Source organism: Typopeltis vanoorti, chromosome 22 (genome assembly GCF_054136105.1).
Source record: "Typopeltis vanoorti isolate ZY-2024b chromosome 22, IOZ_Tvanoo_1.0, whole genome shotgun sequence".
Classification (NCBI taxonomy): Eukaryota; Metazoa; Arthropoda; class Arachnida; order Uropygi; family Thelyphonidae; genus Typopeltis; species Typopeltis vanoorti.
In genome coordinates this window covers 85,911,481-85,930,561 of record NC_143570.1, presented here as the reverse complement: position 1 = coordinate 85,930,561, position 19,081 = coordinate 85,911,481, and the positions used below count along the sequence as shown (strand labels likewise).

Genomic DNA, 19,081 nt, shown 5'->3' with positions numbered 1-19,081 from the left:
AACATGGTGTTAGTAATAACGAGTCCATGTCCTGAGTAGAAATCCAACAGGTATTTGCCATTATTATTAGCTTTGCTCTTTTCTCCAAATTTTCCCAAAATATTTTTGTATGTCTAACAATCATTTCCTACTCTGCTATTTAGATCCCCAACAAGGACCAAATTTTCCTTTTCATTGTGTCAGTTGCTTTTTCTAAAGCATTAAAAAATTCCTCCACTTCTACCTTAGTAGAGCCTTCTGTGTGACCATAGGTGCAAATAAGTCTCATTGTCCAATTCCCCATTCTGATATTTGCCTACATCACTCTACTTGAGACTGCCAGCCATTCAAGAAGATTAGCCTCATATTTAGTGTTGAATACAATTGCTACTCCTTCTTTTCCTTGATTGTCATTGCCTGAATATAACATTTTGTATTTATTGCTCAGAAAGATCTCACCAGTTTTTGTTTCAGTCATCTGATCAGAAAGATCTCACCATTTTTTTCTTTTTTGTTTCAGTCACCCCTATTATGTCGATCTGGTACTTATCTAATTCCTCAGCTAGCTCCATTTCTTTGCCATTCAGGCTTCTTATGTTGATAGTACCGATCTTTAACTCTGATGTTGAGTTGGGGTGTGCTTTCAGATTTGTTCCAGTAGCTGACTTTTTGCTGTTCACCCTGTTTCCCTGGTGAAAACAACTGGGGCCTTGTTTAACCGGGCAACGCCCTAGCCGGCATGAAAATTTAAGGATGTCATTTTGCCTCTTTACAAGACCTTGATAAGACTGCCTGTGGACTATTGATGCAGATTTGGTCTCCTGGTTTCCAAAGGGATAAGGAAGCTGTGGAAAGGGTGCAAAGAAGAATTACAAAGATTATATCACAATTATGGAATTCAAATTATGAAGCCACATTGCAAGTATATGGACTGGACTATTCTATCTAAACTTTCTAACATAAGAAAGAGGGGTAATATGATAGCGGTTTCCAGACTTCTGAATGGATGGTATAGGATATCATCTGGTGAAATTTTTTGTTATATGGAAGGAGAGAGAGAGAAAAAAAAAGAGAAAACACGGGGACATCCATGTAAGTTAAGTTTGTTCATGGTTAAGAAAGGGATAGGAGCTAGATTTTTCTCTCACTGAGCATTGAGTGAGTGGAATAGTTTGCCTTTCGAGTTAGTGAGGGCATCTACACAGTAGTATGAATGAGTGTAAGAGAAGATATGATAGCTGGTTTGATGATATATAGCCTCCCTTGGGAATAATAATAATTATTCTTTTGTAAAGTAACATTTCTATCCACCAGCTATTTGGTTGAGGAGAGAAGAAGTAAAGATATATGTTCTAGGAACCAAATGTGAAACTTTTTCAAACCACCAGGCCTTGAACATGCAGGATGGTGGTGATAATAATCCCCCTTATTTAAAGACATTAACAGACATCAGCAATATGCCTGTTGGTTAGAGAACAGGTACATTATCCACACAGCGAACTGGTAAAGTGTATACTCTTAAATAAGTCCATTACAAATCTTCAGCACTCTGTAACTAAATCGAATAACTGCTGTAACAAATTTGGCATGAAAATAATCAATAAAACAATAAAAACTGTGAAAATAGGCCGGAACATGTCAAGCATTAAGCTGGGATTTTAAAAAAAAATTGTGTAAATACCTAGAATAAAGATGGGAGGAAGCAGATCCTTAGGAGAGTGGAGAAGGAAAGCCAGCTTCAAATGAGGTTTGAAAGCAGTGCAGAGATTATATTTCTTCAAAATTCTGGTTAATTTTTCAGAAGTGCCTGGATATAAGGAATGGTAATGGCATTACTGTAGTCTTTATGTTGAGAGAGATGTGAGTAAGTGGAAGAGACAGATAATTTATAGATAATTTTTTGACATTGTCACCTTTCCTCCCCAACATTTACAAGGTTCATTGTTCTTGCAAATTATCATATTATGGTCAGAATGGGAGATCTGCTAACATCTGTCTAGAAGAACACAAAAAATGCATCTGTTTAGAGCTATGGTCAATCAGGTCTAGCAGACCATGTTTTGAATACCTTACAGAGAATCAGATGGAAGAAAACCATTATGCTGCATCATAGCAGACCTAAAAAACCAGCCTAATCTTAATAAATATAGTTTTATTAAACTTCCCAAAATTTGGAAAACTTTAATTCTTAGGCCTGCTGCTCAACATTTAAGGCTAGCCAGCAGCACCCTTAGAGGGTATCCCTCATAGGACTTTAATCTTCATTTATTCTGCCTCATTTCTTCCACTGTTTCTTGTGTGTTTTTATTTGTGTTATTACAGTTTTAACGTTGTATTCCTGATGATGTCTTTGTGACTGAGACAAAATATTGAAATCTGTTAAACCTGTTGTTTAATTATTTCTCTTTTTTGTTGTAAATTATTCCAGTTAAGCAACATTAATGTAAACCAGCACCTTAGCCTAAATACTCTTATGTCACTTTATATACTCAGTAGTGTGATAAACGATTAAGTACAGTTTATCATTAAGTGCATGAGATCAGCACCACAATCAAAGGTTAGTCACTGTTATCCTCCATATTTCACACACCTGCTAATTGTTATTTTCACGTGCATACACATTCTGTTGGAGAATAAGATCATTATCAATTCCTGATATGTACTCTCAAAGCAGTATGCAGAATACTGTGATGAATTACTAATTTCCTGTTAACGATTTCCTCTAAATTAGCTTTTGTTAAATCAGTCTTCTGACTGCATCAATCCACCTAGATATAGATCTTCCTGTGGGTCTTTCCTACCATTTTGGTATCAGTCACCTGTTTTGATAACCTTTCCCCTCTTTCTGTTTAAGTGACCATCTTATACCACCTTAGATTAACTCTTGCTCAAGCATACTTAACTGCTATTAACTTTGAGTTCCTTCTAACATCTTCATTTGTTTATATGATTCTCTCATTTATGCCATCTCTTCATTCCCCTGATGTTTTCCAGAATTCTCTCATATCTATGGCCTCTATCTTATGCTTTGCTGTGATAATAAACCAAATCCATAAGTTAAAATTAGTTTGAACAGTCTTGTATAAAGCTACATTAGTATTTTGACTCATTTTTCTCTTATTCCATATAAATTTATTTAGTTGACTTCCTTCCATACCAGCTTTATTAATTCTGTTGTCTATTTCCATATTTAATTTACCATCTTCACTGAAATTTGTGCCTAGGTAGCTGAAATGTTTTACTTGTTTTATGTGTTCTCTATTCACAATGCAGTAGATATTTTCAATGTTTCTGCTTATTTTCATTGTCATTGTCTTGTTTTTGCTGATTTTCATACCAAATTTATTTCAACAGTTTTAGTCTTTTGCATTATTCCATGCAAATTTATTCATTTGACTTACTACCATACCAGCTTTGCTTATTTTGTCTGTTTTCAAATATTTATTTTGTCATCTTCACTAAAAATTCACTTACAAATTCAACTGTGCTCTTTATTTGCTAAATGTAGATAATAAATAACTGGAGATAATGTAAACCTTGCCTCTCACCTGATATCATTGAACCATCTTCTTGTACCCACTTCCTTTAATTCTATCTGCTGACTTACAACTCAAATTACACATACTTTTAATTAATTGAAATCTCCATTATCCAAACCAACCTCAGTTAACCAAGTGCCTTATATATCCAAATTAAAAATTTGGAGCCACTTTGTTCTGTATTTTGCCACCTGAGATTCTTGACATTGGTTGCGCAATTAATTTGTTTTGTATATGTAGGCTATTTAATGGCACTTCAATAATTACAAGTTTTTTTTTAACATTATTTGGTTTTAGTTTCCATCATTCTATTAGAAGAGTTTCAGTCAAACTATATTGCACTTAGTTCAAAGTCACAAAGGCCAATGTGAAATATCTTCTATTTCACTATTGCTTCTGTTGTATACAATATTATTCTGTTTTTAGTGTGGTATAGTTTGGTTTGAAAATAAAATTTGCTAATGTTCTGTTTTTTCAAAATGCTACTTTATGTAAGCATATGCTACCCTAAAAGCCATTTGAAAAATAAATGTCCGCTGTTAAAACACTGTTTATTTTGTGCACTAAAATATATATATTTCAGTCATGCATTTGTTCACTAATCTAGTATGGGTATTTGGATGTTGATTATCACTCATGTTGCTGTTTAATGGAAAAAAACACATCTACAGATAGTAATTGCCATCTAAATTTATTCAGCTAATAAATTACTATTCCAGTATTTTTCTTGGTCACCAAAGCATCTTTATGAACACAAATAAATTCAGCAAAGCATGTGCATGCTTGCAGCTGCAAGACAAATCCAGACAGAGTATGAAAGGCGAGAAGCTGGCATCCTCTGTGGATGCAGTGATGGAAACTTGCTGAAAATATCAAAATAATTGGAGGGGAAAAAAAAGCAACAACATATAGATCTTGAAGCGATACTTAGGCACCTTATCTACTTAGCAGCAGATCCTCTCCATCATCTAGACTAGAGTTTACCGAACTATGTTCTACGGAACACCAGTATTCCCTGAAAAGTGAATAAGCGTTCTGTGAAAAATTATCAAAATTATTATGAGCCTGGAATGGTTTTAAATGCTGCAACAAATTCAGACATGTTTAAAAATCAGACGCTCCTCACTTTGTGTGTGGATTGTTCTGTTAAGGCCAGCATGCACTGGCCTTGACTCAGCTGCCCGTGGTTGTTTACACCTCCAAGCACGACAAAGTACAGAGGTATCTATTCTAGGAAATGTGCGGTCACAAGCAAGGTCAATATGATACACTGCAGCCCGGCATGCCTGTAGTGTGCACTGTTGCATTTTTGCGATGTGATACAGCCTGCTGCATCGATAGTGTGCGCTTAGCTTTACATTGAATATGAGACTGATGATACTTGACTCTAATCAAGGTGTTTAGAATTTCAGGGTTTGTGAAGTGTTCCGTCGTAGGAAAAGTTTGAGAAACTGGATCTAGACCATCACGAGGGCCTAGAAACTACATATTTACTGACTTTTCAGTTACCTTTAATTTGATAGTTTCATAAATGCAGGTAATACTAGTAATTTATCAAAAATGCTCTAATTTCAAGAAAAAAGTATATTGAAAGACAGTCAGTAAATAATTAATAAACAAAAATTTGATTGAAACATAAAATAGCTTTATTATTACTACAGGTATCTTCATGAAGTCAGAAGATTCATCATGGGAGATCATTATTCATAAAATACCAATTATATCATACCTCTACTTAAACTCATTCAATGATGAAGTACTCGCAACCACCTCTGGCAACCCATTCATCACCATCCTAGCAAAAATTCTAGTCCTTACATCTGTGCTAACTACACTCTTATGCAGTTTCCATGGTTGACCCCTCTTTCTTCCTGCCATGTACTGAAAAAAGTCTTCAGTTTCCATCCTATAAAAACCCTTAATAACTTATATGCTTCTATCATTTTCCTTGCTTTTGTCTATCAGCTAGTTTTTGAAGCCCACAGATCAATCTATTCTCATAGGGAACATTACACAAATCTGCCATACTCTTTGTCACTTGCCTTTGCATCCTCTCTACTACAACTTCATTCCCACAGAATCTGGGTGTCTAGATCTTCTCACAGAAGTCCACATGTGGCATTATTAAAGTCTTACAAGGAAGAACAATAACTTCTCTATCCTTGCTTGTTAGTGTGCTGGCAACAACCACATAATCTGACGTGTTGCTTTGAAGTTTAGAGTATGCTCTCTAAACTTCAACCTCCTATCCATAGTCACCCTCAAGTCCCTGCCTTCATAATTTTCCTGCAATTCAGTTCCATCAATATAGTACACACAGCTTCTGATCTCTTCCCTAAGTGCATCACCTTACACTTGGACACATTAAATTGATAGCCATTTAACTTTGCCTAAACGACCATTCTGCTTAAGTTATACTGCAGGATCTTTACATCATCTTCATTGACTATTGCTCTGCCCAGTTTTGCATCATGAGCAAACAACAGAATATTTCCCATCGAATCATTTCGTATATCATTGATGTACAAATTAAACAACAAAGGACCAAGTGGTACATTGTGGTACACCACTGGTCACCTGCCGTCTCCTGCACTCAACTTCTCCATAAACCACTATTTGATATGTGTTCATCAGCCACTCTCTAATTCAAATGACCAGATTTATATCTATTCCCATTTGCTCCAATTTATGTTACAGAGTTCTATGTGTAATCTTCTCAAATACCATTGCAAAGTCTATCAGTATTACTGAGTAGCCATTTTCCATATTTAATTCATTGTCACTTTATTATAAAAAGTAAGCAAATTATAAAGGCAAGACCTACACTTCACAAGCATTGCCCTTTATAAAGTATCACATTAATGTCCACCCAATCCTGAATTCTATCTTTCACCAATTTCTCCAATACCACAACTCCTTAGATGCTGTTGGCCTATACTTTACTTATTTTCTGTCTTGGATCTTCCTTTATGCATTGGGATTATTTTTTCCACCTCTTTCCACTACATTAGCATCTTCCCAATATGGAGGCTTAAATTAAACTTTTTTCTGCCCTAAAGAATAAAAACAATACATTAAACTCTCGATTTAACTACCCCGATTCAACAGACTTCGGATTTAACAGACATAATTTGACAAATAAATACAGATAATGAAATAATTAATAAAAAAAAATAATAATACGACGGTTAATCAGAAGCGATTGGCAGTGTTTATAAATTGTGTCTTCGGATATATTTGTGATATTTTGTGCGTACTCTTAATAGTTCACGCACGTTTTGATTTGGTAGCATAGCGTGCGTAAAATACGTGATGTTTAGGCTGTTGCTGGAGTAATTTTTAGTTAAACCGTTATTAGTCATAATTGATATCAATTAATATGCCTAGAGTTAAAAGAAAAAGAGTACACTTGACGATAGCACAGAAACTTGAGTTAATAAGTAAGTTGGAAAGTGGTGCATCTGTTGCTCATCTTTGCGAACTTTACGGGGTGAAAAAGCAAACAGTTTTGGACATACACAAAAATAAAGACAAACTACTCAGTTTTTGCTAAAATATAGCATTGAGAACTCCAAAAGTGGTTTCACTGTGCAGATAAGAAACGTGAAGTTGGCCAAGCATAAGAATTTAGAAGTTCACAAGTGGTTAATTCAGCAGCGGTCTAGTAGCATTGTCGTTTGTGGTGTTGAACTAAGGTCAGCTACTGAAAAACTGGCACAACACATGGGCATACAGTTCTAGGCGAGTGATGGGTGGCTTAATGAATGTAGCACCCCAGGTTAACTTTAGCGGGCTAAGGAACACAAGGTGTAAGAGAGGTTGTGGGATGAAAGGGATATTGCAGTTTATGTATACTAATGCCAGAAGTATTCGAAATAAGGTTGAGGAGTTTTTGGTATTGGTAAGCACAACTTGGCCAAAAATGCCTCTAACATAAGGTATAGCAATGGCATTTTGAAATGTTAGAGGCATTTTGGAAAAAATTGAACACTACACAAATATAGTATGAAAATCAGCAATAACAAGACAAGAACAATGAAAATAGAAAGAAACATTGAAAATATCAACTGCATCGTGAATGGAGAACCTATAGAACAAGTACAACATTTCAGCTACTTAGGCACAATTTTTAGTGAAGACGGTGAATTAAATATAGAAATAGACAACAGAATCAACAAAGTCAATATGGTAGGAAGTCAACTGAATAAATTTATATGGAATAAGAGAGAAATTAGTCAAAACACTAAATTAGCTGTATATGAGACAATGTTCAAACCAATTTTAATGTATGGATCTTAGAGCTGGGTTAGAAATAAAACACTTGACCAAAGACTAGAGACCATAGATATGAGAGTCCTGAGAAAGATTAGGGGCGTGAACAGATAGCATCAATGGCAGTATGATATTAAAAATGAGGATATTAGTCAAGAACTTGAATTTCTTAGCATCTAGGAATGTGTTAGCAGAGCTAATCTCAGGTGGTATGGTCACATAAACAGAATGGGAGAGGAAAGATTTGCCAAACAAGTGTTCTCTGCTAGGTTGGCAGGAAAAAGACCCAGAGGAAGACCAAAATATAGGTGTATTGATATAGTAAAAAGTGCTTAGAAGACATAAACATAAGATCTGATAATGTTGGAGTCTTGACAGATTAATTTGGAGGAAAAATTGTTGATAGGAAGTTAGTAATGTAATTTTTTCATAATATCTTGTACTCCCCTTGAGTGTACTTGTCAGGAATTTGATGATGATAATGATGATATAATATCATTAGAGCATATATGGAAAAATCCACCATCCAAAGATGCCATTATCTATACAGTTCAGATAACACAATGATAACAGATAACAGAGTACAATGCATTCTCATGATTTATCAAGTATTTGTTTTGGTGAGAAAATCTACTTATAACAACCTCTGGTTGGTCCTGAACCTTTTTTTCATGTTTCTTATCCACTTTTCTTAGCCTCTTGTTAAGTATGTGTGTATAAATTTTACTTGGAACACTGAATAGGCAAATTCTACTGTAATTCTGTAATAGCTTTATTACCCTTTTTACAGACTGGCACTATAAGAGCTCCACCCAAATATCTAGAATTTGACTGTCTGACCATGTTCTCTGTATTATGAAGTGCAGCCACTGAAACTTGTATATCTCCATGTTTTGGCATTTCTGGCCAAATATCATCTACTCCAGCTGCCTTTCCACATTTGAAGTTTTTGAGAGCTTTGTCTTCATGAGGTATTGATAGATACTCTTGATTATGTTCTCCTTCTTGAATATTTTCCTGCTGTTCTGTTATTTCTTGATTCATTTAGCAATCTTTCAAAGTAATAGTTCTAGACATATATCTGTATATTCAGTTTTCATCTAATCTTTATCATTTCTGATTGTCTCATCTCTGATATTTATCTTCTGAACTCTTGTAAAAATCTTTCCCCTGACTTTTCACATCTTGCTTTTCTTTCTTACATTTTTCTCTATATTCTCTTCGAGCACTTGATGACTTACTGTTGGGTTCACCATGGACTTCTGGTTTTTCTTTCCTTGCAGACAACTTTACTGCATGCCTCTCTTACTGAATCATTCAGTGTTTTCTTCATAGTTTGCCACCTAGTTTCCAAGATTTTCTTCTTGTTTTCAAACTTTTTTTATTTTACCCCCCCCTCTTTGAATGATGTGTATTTTCAGTCTACAGTTCACAACTAAAAGCTTTAGAATTTGATTATTTTTCAAGTTATCTTACTTGTTTAATAATCCCACAAGTGCTGTACAACATCTTGATTAATTTTTACACTATCCAGTTTTGCATCAGGGAAAAGGAGAGGAAAATGAATATTCCTTATCAAATAATAAAGTAACACGTAAAAACCACAGTGAAATCTCTAATTAGTAAAAAGACAGATATTTCGTACTAAAAATAGTAGTAGATCTTCAGTGTCTGTAATGTAATAGGAATGGAATACACGCAAATGTTCGGTGGATCACCTATTAAAATACAATTGTTACCACATGCTAGGAAATAATAGAAATAACAAATTTAATCTTTAAGATAAATGTTTTTTTACATAAGATAAATGTAAAAAATATAATATAAACTACATTATAATATATTTTACATAAGATAAATGTAAAATTTATCTTATGTAAAAAACCATTTATCTTAATAGATTAAATTTTTTATTTCTGTTATTTCCTAGCACGCGGTAACAATTGTATTTTAATAGGTGATCCACCGAACATTTGCCTGTATTCCATTCCTGTTACTGTTACAGACACTGAAGATGTACTATTATTTTTAGTACGAAATATCTGTCTTTTTACTAATTAAAGATTTCACTGTGTTTTTTATGTGTTACTTCATTATTTAATTACATGCCACAGGTTCCACTAAAAATCATATTCCTTATCAAATAATTTTCTGTGTCATTTATGTACAAATTAAATGGCAGTTGTCCAAGTGTAGAGCTCTACAACACACACCAATATTCACTTACTGTCTTCTGGAATCTGATCCTTTCATATACTACTCTTTGATATATGTTCACCAGCCATTCTTGTATTCATATCAACTGTTTCACATTTGTTTGGCAAAGTTCCATTTAATAAATCTTTCAGAATCCATTAGTGGAAAAAATGAGTACATTATGAAGGCATCGCATTTCCTTCACAAAACCCTGCATGCTGCTCACATAGAGTATCATATTCTTATGCACCCATTTGATTTTTCATTTCTCTCAGACAACTTTACTGCATGCATCTCTTACTGAAACATTCAGTGTTTTTCTTCAGTCTGCCACCAGTTTTGTGATTTCCTTTGACTAACTTTCCCAATACCTTTACCATCGCTCCTGAAATACTGATCAGTCTATGATTGGCTGCCACTCTTTTATGCATTAGGATTAATGTATTAGGATAATGCTAAGCCTCAGTGCTGTATTGGCATTGAGAATTAGCATTCTCCTGAGTACTTCAAATTCATCTGTTACTGCAGTAATTTCACCTGGATGAGAGACCCTTTCAAGTGGTCACTCAGTAATGTATTTTTTTGATTCTCTCTTACTCTCTTCCCCCCCCCCCCCCACCACCATCAGCACTAATTAACATGATCCTTCCATAGCCATTCTTCCTCTTACTTGCCATATACTGAAAGAATTCTTTAGGATTTCCTTTGGCATCTTAAATGGCTGAGTTTGCTGAGTACTTTTTTTTCCTTATGTGCTCTTAATATTTTCTTTCCTTTTGCAGTTCCTGCGTAATAATACTACTTATCCATTGAACTCCCGATTTATCCTTCTAACCTTGAGTATACAGTCTATTATTGCTTTCTCGAAATGCCCATTTATCCATCTCCCATGCAATATTATATAAATTAAGTGGATATTAAATCCAATATCATTTCAAAGCCAAATACAGAAACTATAAACGTTTCGTGTGAAAATTGACCAGAGAGCTTGCGGGAATACACCGCCACCATATTACGAGTTGCCCTAGCCAAACCTAATAGGAAAAGCACGAACACTAAAAGTGCCTATATATTGCCTTCTATTTCGGAACACAAAGACCAGATGTAGTCTTTGTGTTCCGAAATCCTGGCATTTGATGTCCTGCCTGTTTGACCAAAGTAGGACAGTTTACAGCTGCAATGGACCTGGTACTTCCCATTCCCCTAGACCAGTGTTTCTCAACCTTTTTATCATGCCCCACCTCAACGTTTCAAAGATTTTGATGCCCCCTCCAGCATAATAGTCAACCAAATTCTGAAAAAGTATAATATAAATATGTACATGTACATTTTCTAATTGCCCCGCAAAATCTTCAAATTGGCCCCTTGTGAGGCATACGCCCCACGTTGAGAAACACTGCCATAGACCTACATGGGGTATACCAGGCCCCTTGTAGCTTTACAGCTGCAAGGGACTGTCCTACTTTGGCCAAACAGGCAGGACAGCAAATGTTAGGATTTCAGAACTACATCCGGTTTCACCAATATAGCCACTCTGGACTTGCAGACCATGCTCTGGATACCTGCCACAGAATACTTGGGAAGAAAGCCATGTTAATGCACTGCAACAAGTTTAAATTTGAAAGATTGTCCATGGAATCAGCTTCAGCTCTAAAAAAAGCTTTCCAAACCCAAACAAATTTGGGTGCATGAGACTGCCCCAAATTTGGGAAGCTTGCATCTTGAGAACTTCAGCCCGACAGCCAAGACAACCCAATACAGCCTGCTAAGAAGCACCTTTAGGACTCTAGGAACAACAGTAGTTTTCTCTCTTCTGCCTCATGTGCTTTTTATAGTGGCTGCATGCACGTGTCATAGTTGTATGTTTCCATGAAGATGGCAATGTGACCCTCATCCAATGATATCTCATTTATTCCAACAATTTTTGGGTGAATGAATTCAATAAATGCAATAATTTCATTCTCCTCATTACTGATATTTCTAGCATCCATATGCAAGCATAACAGTTCATCGTGGGAGAGTTTCCAAAATGAAGGAAAGAGTGTTGTATGGTGACTCGTTATTAAGAGGAGTAATAGATGGGAGTGTAACTAAATCGTACTTACCGGGTGCGAAATTTAAGGATGTAAGTGAGAGTATTAGAGTGCAAAAACAGAGGGAGAAAGAATTAATAATTGTGGCGGGTACGAATGAATTGAAAGGTGATAAATTTTTTATGAGAGAGGACTTGAAAGTATTGTTAAAGGTAGCGAAAGAAAAGAGTGACAGAGTTAGAATGGTGAGTCTGTTACCGCGGTATGACAGAGAGGAGTTTAGAAGGAGGGCCATAATCGCAAATGACATTATGCGCAGGTTATGCGGACGGTGTGGTGTGGAATTCGTGGACGTGTGGAATGAGTTTGATGGGCGAAAGGACTTATACAAGATGGATGGCCTGCATTTGAATGGACTTGGTGTGCGGAGACTGGAAAAAGTGTTGCTGAATGAAGTGAAAATGGATGTGCAGAACCAGGGAAACTAGAACTACCAAGGAGGGGGAAAGTGGATATCCAGACATCAGTGAGACAGTTGAGTGTAAAAATGTATATAATGTACCTGAGCCAGCACTAAGGACAAAAAATGGGAATGGGACATTTAGAATAACGCATCAAGATAGGGGTGGGACAAAGGAATCACTGCAATTCATGTATACTAATGCCAGGAGTATTAGGAACAAGAAGGAAGAATTTTTGGCCTTGATTGGCTCTTCCTGGCCACAGGTTATTGGCATTAGTGAAACATGGCTGACGGAAGATGTTATAGTTAGTGGGATAGAATGTGTAGGTTATAGTATGTTTAGGAGGGACAGAGAGAATAAAATTGGGGGAGGGGTGTTATTGATGATAGCTGATGAACTGCAGCCAAGGAGAATTGAAGTATTGCAGGATAGTGAAAGGAGCTCGTTTGAGGCTATTTGGTGTGAGATTGACACTGGCAGAATAAAATATACAGTTGGGTGCTGCTATAGACCAGGTGATGGAATAGATGGTGGAGATGGTATGCATAAACAAATTGATGAAATGAGTGGAAGGAGGGTAATTATTATGGGGGATTTCAACTATGGTAACATTGATTGGAAGGAGGAGAGGACACATGTGTGGAAGGAAATGGATTTTATTCAATTATTAAGGGACAACTATCTGAAACAGCATGTAATTGAAAATACTAGGGGTGTGAGAGTGCTTGACCTGGTAATTGCATCTCAAAATTTGACTATAATGAATATGACCATGTTGCCACCTATTGGTGAGAGTGATCATAAGGTCTTGACCTGGAAGGTGGCTAAAGGTGTGCAATTTGTGATTAAGACAGGGTATATGTGGAATTACCGTGCTGGCAAGTATGACAAGCTTAGGAGATTGCTTGGATCAGTGCCATGGCATGTATAACTGCAAGGGTTGGACGTCGATAGAGCATGGGAAGTGGTCAAAGAGCATTTACAGGACGTTATGGCTGATTGTATACCTAAGGTCCGAATAGTGAAACAAGTAGGGGTTAAATGGATGAATAACACCATTAAGCTTGAGCTGCAAAAAAAGAAACAACTATGGAGGGAATTTAAAGAAAGGGGTGACCTGCAGGCACACGAACGGTATAAAGTGCAGGCCAGAAGGGTAACGAGTGTGGTAAAAACAGCAAAAGCCGATCATGAAAGGAAACTAGCTCTGCAAGCTAAAGAGAATCCCAAACAGTTCTTTCAATATCCTGCAAGCAAGAAAAAAACTGTACATGGCAAAATGATTTTAAGGAATGACGATGGCAAAGAGTTCACTGAACCAGTCGATATAGTGGAGTTACTGAGCATGCACTTTGCAAAAGTATATCATCCAGGTGGTGACGTTAAAAAAATGAAGGAACCATTAGTTTATACGGGAATTGTGATAAATGAAGTGGAGGTGAATAGTCTACTACAGAACCTTAATGTGAATACATCTGTGGGATTGGATGGTATACCGGCACGGGTCTTGCATGAAATGGCTAAGGAATTATCAGTGCCCTTGACTATGTTGTTTAATCTGAGTCTCGGGTCTGGCTTAGTCCCGAAGGCGTGGAAAGAGGGGAAAATAGTTTCACTGCATAAAGGAGGATCCAAGACTATGGTTGCAAATTACCGACCGATCAGCATATCAGGAATCGTTGTCAAGGTCTTGGAGAAAGTAGTCAAGGGAAAAATACAGGAATGGATTGATGAAAATGAGATACTGTACAGAGGACAGCATGGCTTTGTGAAGGGTAGATCATGCCTCAGTAACTTGCTCAAGTTTTATAACAAGGTGACGGCTGAACTGGATAAGGGAAATGGGTTTACAGTGATACTGCTGGACCTGGCAAAGGCGTTTGACAGGATACCACATGGAATTCTAATCCGTAAACTACAACATATGGGAATGGATATAGGGTTGGTGAGATGGATAGCTGGGTGGTTGATGGAGAGATATCAAAGAGTAGTTTACTCAGGAGTAGAGTCCAAAAAACGGCCTGTGACTAGTGGTGTGCCACAGGGTTCTGTTCTTGGACCACTGCTGTTTAATCTGTTCATTAACGATATAGGGAAGGGTCTAAGTGGGACAGTTCATTTGTTCACTGATGATGCAAAGGTGGGTAGGGCGATAGTGAATGCAGAAGATGTCAAAGTCTTGCAAGATGACTTAGATAGATTGGAGTTCTGGACTTAGGAGAATGGATGTCAATTTAATGTGACAAAATGTAAGGTTATGCATTTCGGAGTGAAAAGATTAGCAGCAGTATACCACATTGGTGGAACTGTACTCCAAGAGATTGATGAGGCCAGGGACTTGGGAGTGTTGGTGGATAGGGAGATGAAGTTTAGGGGGCACATTGCGAAAGTAGATAAATCGGCTCATCAACTCACTTGGTTGTTGAAAAATACCTTGACGAGCAGAGACAAGCAAGTTATTGTACCTCTGTACCGAGCCCTGATAAGACCTCATCTCGACTACTGTGCCCAGATTTGGTCACCTCGGTTCCTTCTTGATGGGGAGGAGGTGGAGAGGATCCAGAGGCGAGTGACTAAGATGATAGCAGGTCTATGGAATGAACCATATGAGAACAGGTTGAAGATTTATGGGTTGCAGAAACTAGTTGATAGGCGGAAAAGGGGAGATATGATTGAGACATTCAAATTGCTAAAAGGATTCTATAGGATTAATTCAGAGGATATTTTTGAGATCAGGACTGGTGGTGGGAGAACTAGGGGACACCCATGAAAGCTGGGGAAGAGCGTGGTTAGCAGGGGTGTTAGAGCTGGGTTCTTTACTTTTAGAGTGGTACATGAGTGGAATAAGCTGCCAGAGTCTGTTGTGGGTGCTGTGACAGTGAGCGAGTTCAAGGCAAGGTATGATAGATACTGAGAATGTTGAACAGTTTTGTGAACATGATGTTTAGGGCCTCCCTCAATGAGTCTAAGGACTCCCTGGAGTAGCCCGTAATAATAATAATATTTATTAAAGTTATTTTTTTAATTAATATTCCAGTATACATTGCAAATTCCTTAAATAATTTAATAGTCACTCAAGTTTAATAAACGTATTTTTCCCACTTGGTGTTGGTTATACTGTTAGGTTTTTTTATGACATTTATTATCCATAATAAAGCTTATCTCTTTTCTACAAATGAAAAGATTAATCCTGGTAGCATATTATATTCATTATAATAAAAGTATGTTTTGATACAACAGTAAATTTACTCATTCGTTTTATTGCATAGTGTATGCTTTCATAATATTGATTATTATATTTCAGGCATGAGCATATAGTTAATCACAGCAATCATGAATTTGATAAGGAAACTCCAAATGGCAATATTGGCACATCTAAACAACACAGACCTATGCTAGATGTGGAAACAATAAAAGTTAGAAGAGCATCTAAACATATAGCAAAACTAAATATGGGTGAGGCAAAAGATGATATTCATGTATGCATTATGTGTCTGCGAGCAATTATGAATAACAAGGTATTAGCTTTGTTCTCTAATAAAATAATTTATAATACAGTGGGTGTCCAGCTATTGTGATTAGTTTGGACTGAAAAATTGTCTTGGTAAGCAAATTTCACAATTTGATGTGCAATGGGGGACAATTTTTTCTATAAAGTCATCTAAATGTATGTTTTATGTTGATATGACAACAAATTTACACATTTATTTTTTTTATTTCATAGTGCACTTTCTTTCATGATATTAACTGTACGGCCCTTAATGCTTCATTCTGATGGCCTAATCAGCAGAGCTCTCACATTGTATTAGTACCAAAACAACTCCAGCTAGTTCTGCCTTTCAGTGTACTAGGCATGAATGATATTGCTGCAGTGGCTAGACAGGATTCTGACTTAGAGGTATTCAATCATAATTCTAGGGATGGTATCACTGGTCACTCAACCCAGCACATTTACCAAGTGTCCAAACCTGCAGTTCCTGTCTCACTGAGCAGGCTTACTATCACAATGACTAATCATCAGCAGAATAAAACTAACCTATCTCATTATGGTTTAAACTTGGCTCATGTTCCTTATTAGCAGGCGAATAATCTACATTTGGTGAATTCTGCCGTGCAATGATAGGAAGAGCTGACATTGAAGGATTAAAACTGACATTGGTATGAATGCTTAGCCACTACAAGCTAGTTATCCCTGTGGTAATTTTTCTGACACCTCTTCTTTAACTTTTAAAAGCAAATCAATAGGGCCCCATTTTTGCAGTCTGTATTCTTACTAAAAATCCAGATCAAGCCAGATTTTGATTAATGCAAGGTTTGTGTACTTCCTAAACTTGTCTTAGGATGCCTACATTACCTTTTGACAGATGTACTGTCCCTGTCAAACTCTCTGCCTGATATATGCTATAATAAAAAATGTTTAGATTATTCATATTTGGTCTTTGTATATTTAATAAACACAAAACTTATTCTTATATAAGACCATCTGTTTAATACAACTATGTACAAGAATGCCTACTAGTATCGCTAGCCTACCGTCTAGCTTTGTCAAGACTGAAAAGGTGAACAAAAAAATAATAAATGCAAAAAACGAACTAATACAGAACCATTTACAACGGTTAGTACACCAAATTTAACAGCTCACGTGACTGTGTGCACATAGCGAGATGCTTCAATTATCATTGTGAACACGCGTTACATAGTTTTTAGCGTACTGTAGTTCCGCTAAACTCAATTAATTAATCAGATTCTTCCCTATATCCTTTAATACTGCTCCTTGATTTCGGTTGAGGTTGTTTCCTGTTCATAGGACCACTGCTGCTTCTTTGAATATTCTGGATCTGTAATCATCCTCTATATATGGCATTGAGCTGTTTTCCCAATCTATCGTGCAGTTAGAAGTTGAGAAGTGATGTGCCAAACCTGAGGTATCTGCTCTGTTGGGATTAATATCCCCAACGTGCTCCCTCTGTCTAATTTCCAGGCTTCTTGAAGTTTGGCCAATGTAGGAAAGTCCATAAATGCATGGCCTTCTATAAACACCTGCATATTTGAAAAATGGAATGCTATCTTTAGGTGATCTTAAAAAGTGTCTAATAGTTGTAGTAGGTTTGAACACAACTTCGATGTTGTAAGGCTTTAAAATTCCAGCTATTTTGGTGGAGACTGAACTAACATAGGGGATGACAACAGATGAAACGTACTGAGTAGCTATTCTATGTTGTTGGAGGTTATTTTTATAAAGCAATTTGTTGATTATGTTCGAAGGATAACCATTTTGAGAAAGTTGTGTCATAGTTGGATATTTGTTAAGTATTTTGTACGTTCGACGTAAGTATTTTGTACGTTCCACGTAAACAAAGATCCAACTATGACTAACCATAACGAGACAAACCTTCTAATTCGGAATATGAATAGTTGGCCTGAAGAGTAAAAAAGAAAACTTAAATCTTCACATCCAATAACACCTCGCCTCTATGGTGCTCCCAAAGTGCATAAAGAAGAAGTTCCACTGCGTCTGATCGTTGATGGCAGATTCTCCCCCACATATCTATTAGCAAAACACCTTGCCAACCTACTTAAAGGAAAAATCAGACAGAGTCTTATTTGAAGAACTCTCAACACTTTGTTGAGAAACTCAAGAACGTTAGGCTTTCAAAAACAGACATAATGGCAAGTTTCGATGTGGTCTCCTTATTCATGAACGTTCCAGTTGAGGAGGTCATTAACATTATAAAGGATTTCTTTCCTAGAGATATCACACAACTCTTCAATCACTGCCTGAAGTCCAATTTCTTTAAAGTCAACAACATCGTTTATCAACAATTGGAGGGTCTGGCCATGGGCAGTCCCCTGTCACCACCATGTGCGGATTTTGTTCATGGAAAAACTAGAGAATGAAATTCCAGCCAATATTATTCCAAAACCATCAATCTGGTGGAGATACGTTGACGATGTTTTTATCATTTGGAAAGAAAAAAGAGAAAGCTTACATGTGTTTTTAAATAAAATCAACTCGCTTCATAACAAAATCAAATTTACTTTGGAATTGGAAAACAATCAACAATTACCTTTTTTAGACATTCTGGTCAAAAGACAAGAGAATGATAATTTTAAACTTACTATATATAAAAAGCCAACAGATACTGGACGGTATCTGCATTTTACTTCCAATCATCAACATATGGATGATGCTGTATTTTTGTGTATGATGATGATTGGAAGTAAAATGCAGATACCGTCCAGTATCTGTTGGCTTTTTATAGAATAGAGCCCAAAACATAGTCCCAGATGAAGAAGATGTTCGTACACAATTTTCTCAAAATGGTTATCCTTCGAACATAATCAACAAATTGCTTTATAAAAATAACCTCCAACAACATAGAATAGCTACTCAGTACGTTTCATCTGTTGTCATCCCCTATATTAGTTCAATCTCCACCAAAATAGCTGGAATTTTAAAGCCTTACAACATCAGAGTTGTGTTCAACCCTACTACAACCATTAGACAATTTTTAAGATCACCTAAAGATAGCGTTCCATTTTTCAAATATGCAGGTGTTTATAGAATGCCATGCATTTATGGACTTTCCTACATTGG

The 19,081-nt window shown here is 36.4% G+C and overlaps 1 protein-coding gene across 1 annotated transcript in view; it reads left to right on the top strand.

Annotated features, from left to right (window-relative positions):
- The window catches only part of Frl (formin-like protein), a 516,064-nt gene that overhangs the window by 181,663 nt on the left and 315,320 nt on the right, over positions 1-19,081 (top strand). Inside the window, 1 exon segment of the mRNA XM_090412395.1 lies at positions 15,788-16,001. Coding sequence (XP_090268521.1) covers positions 15,788-16,001 — 214 coding nt within the window.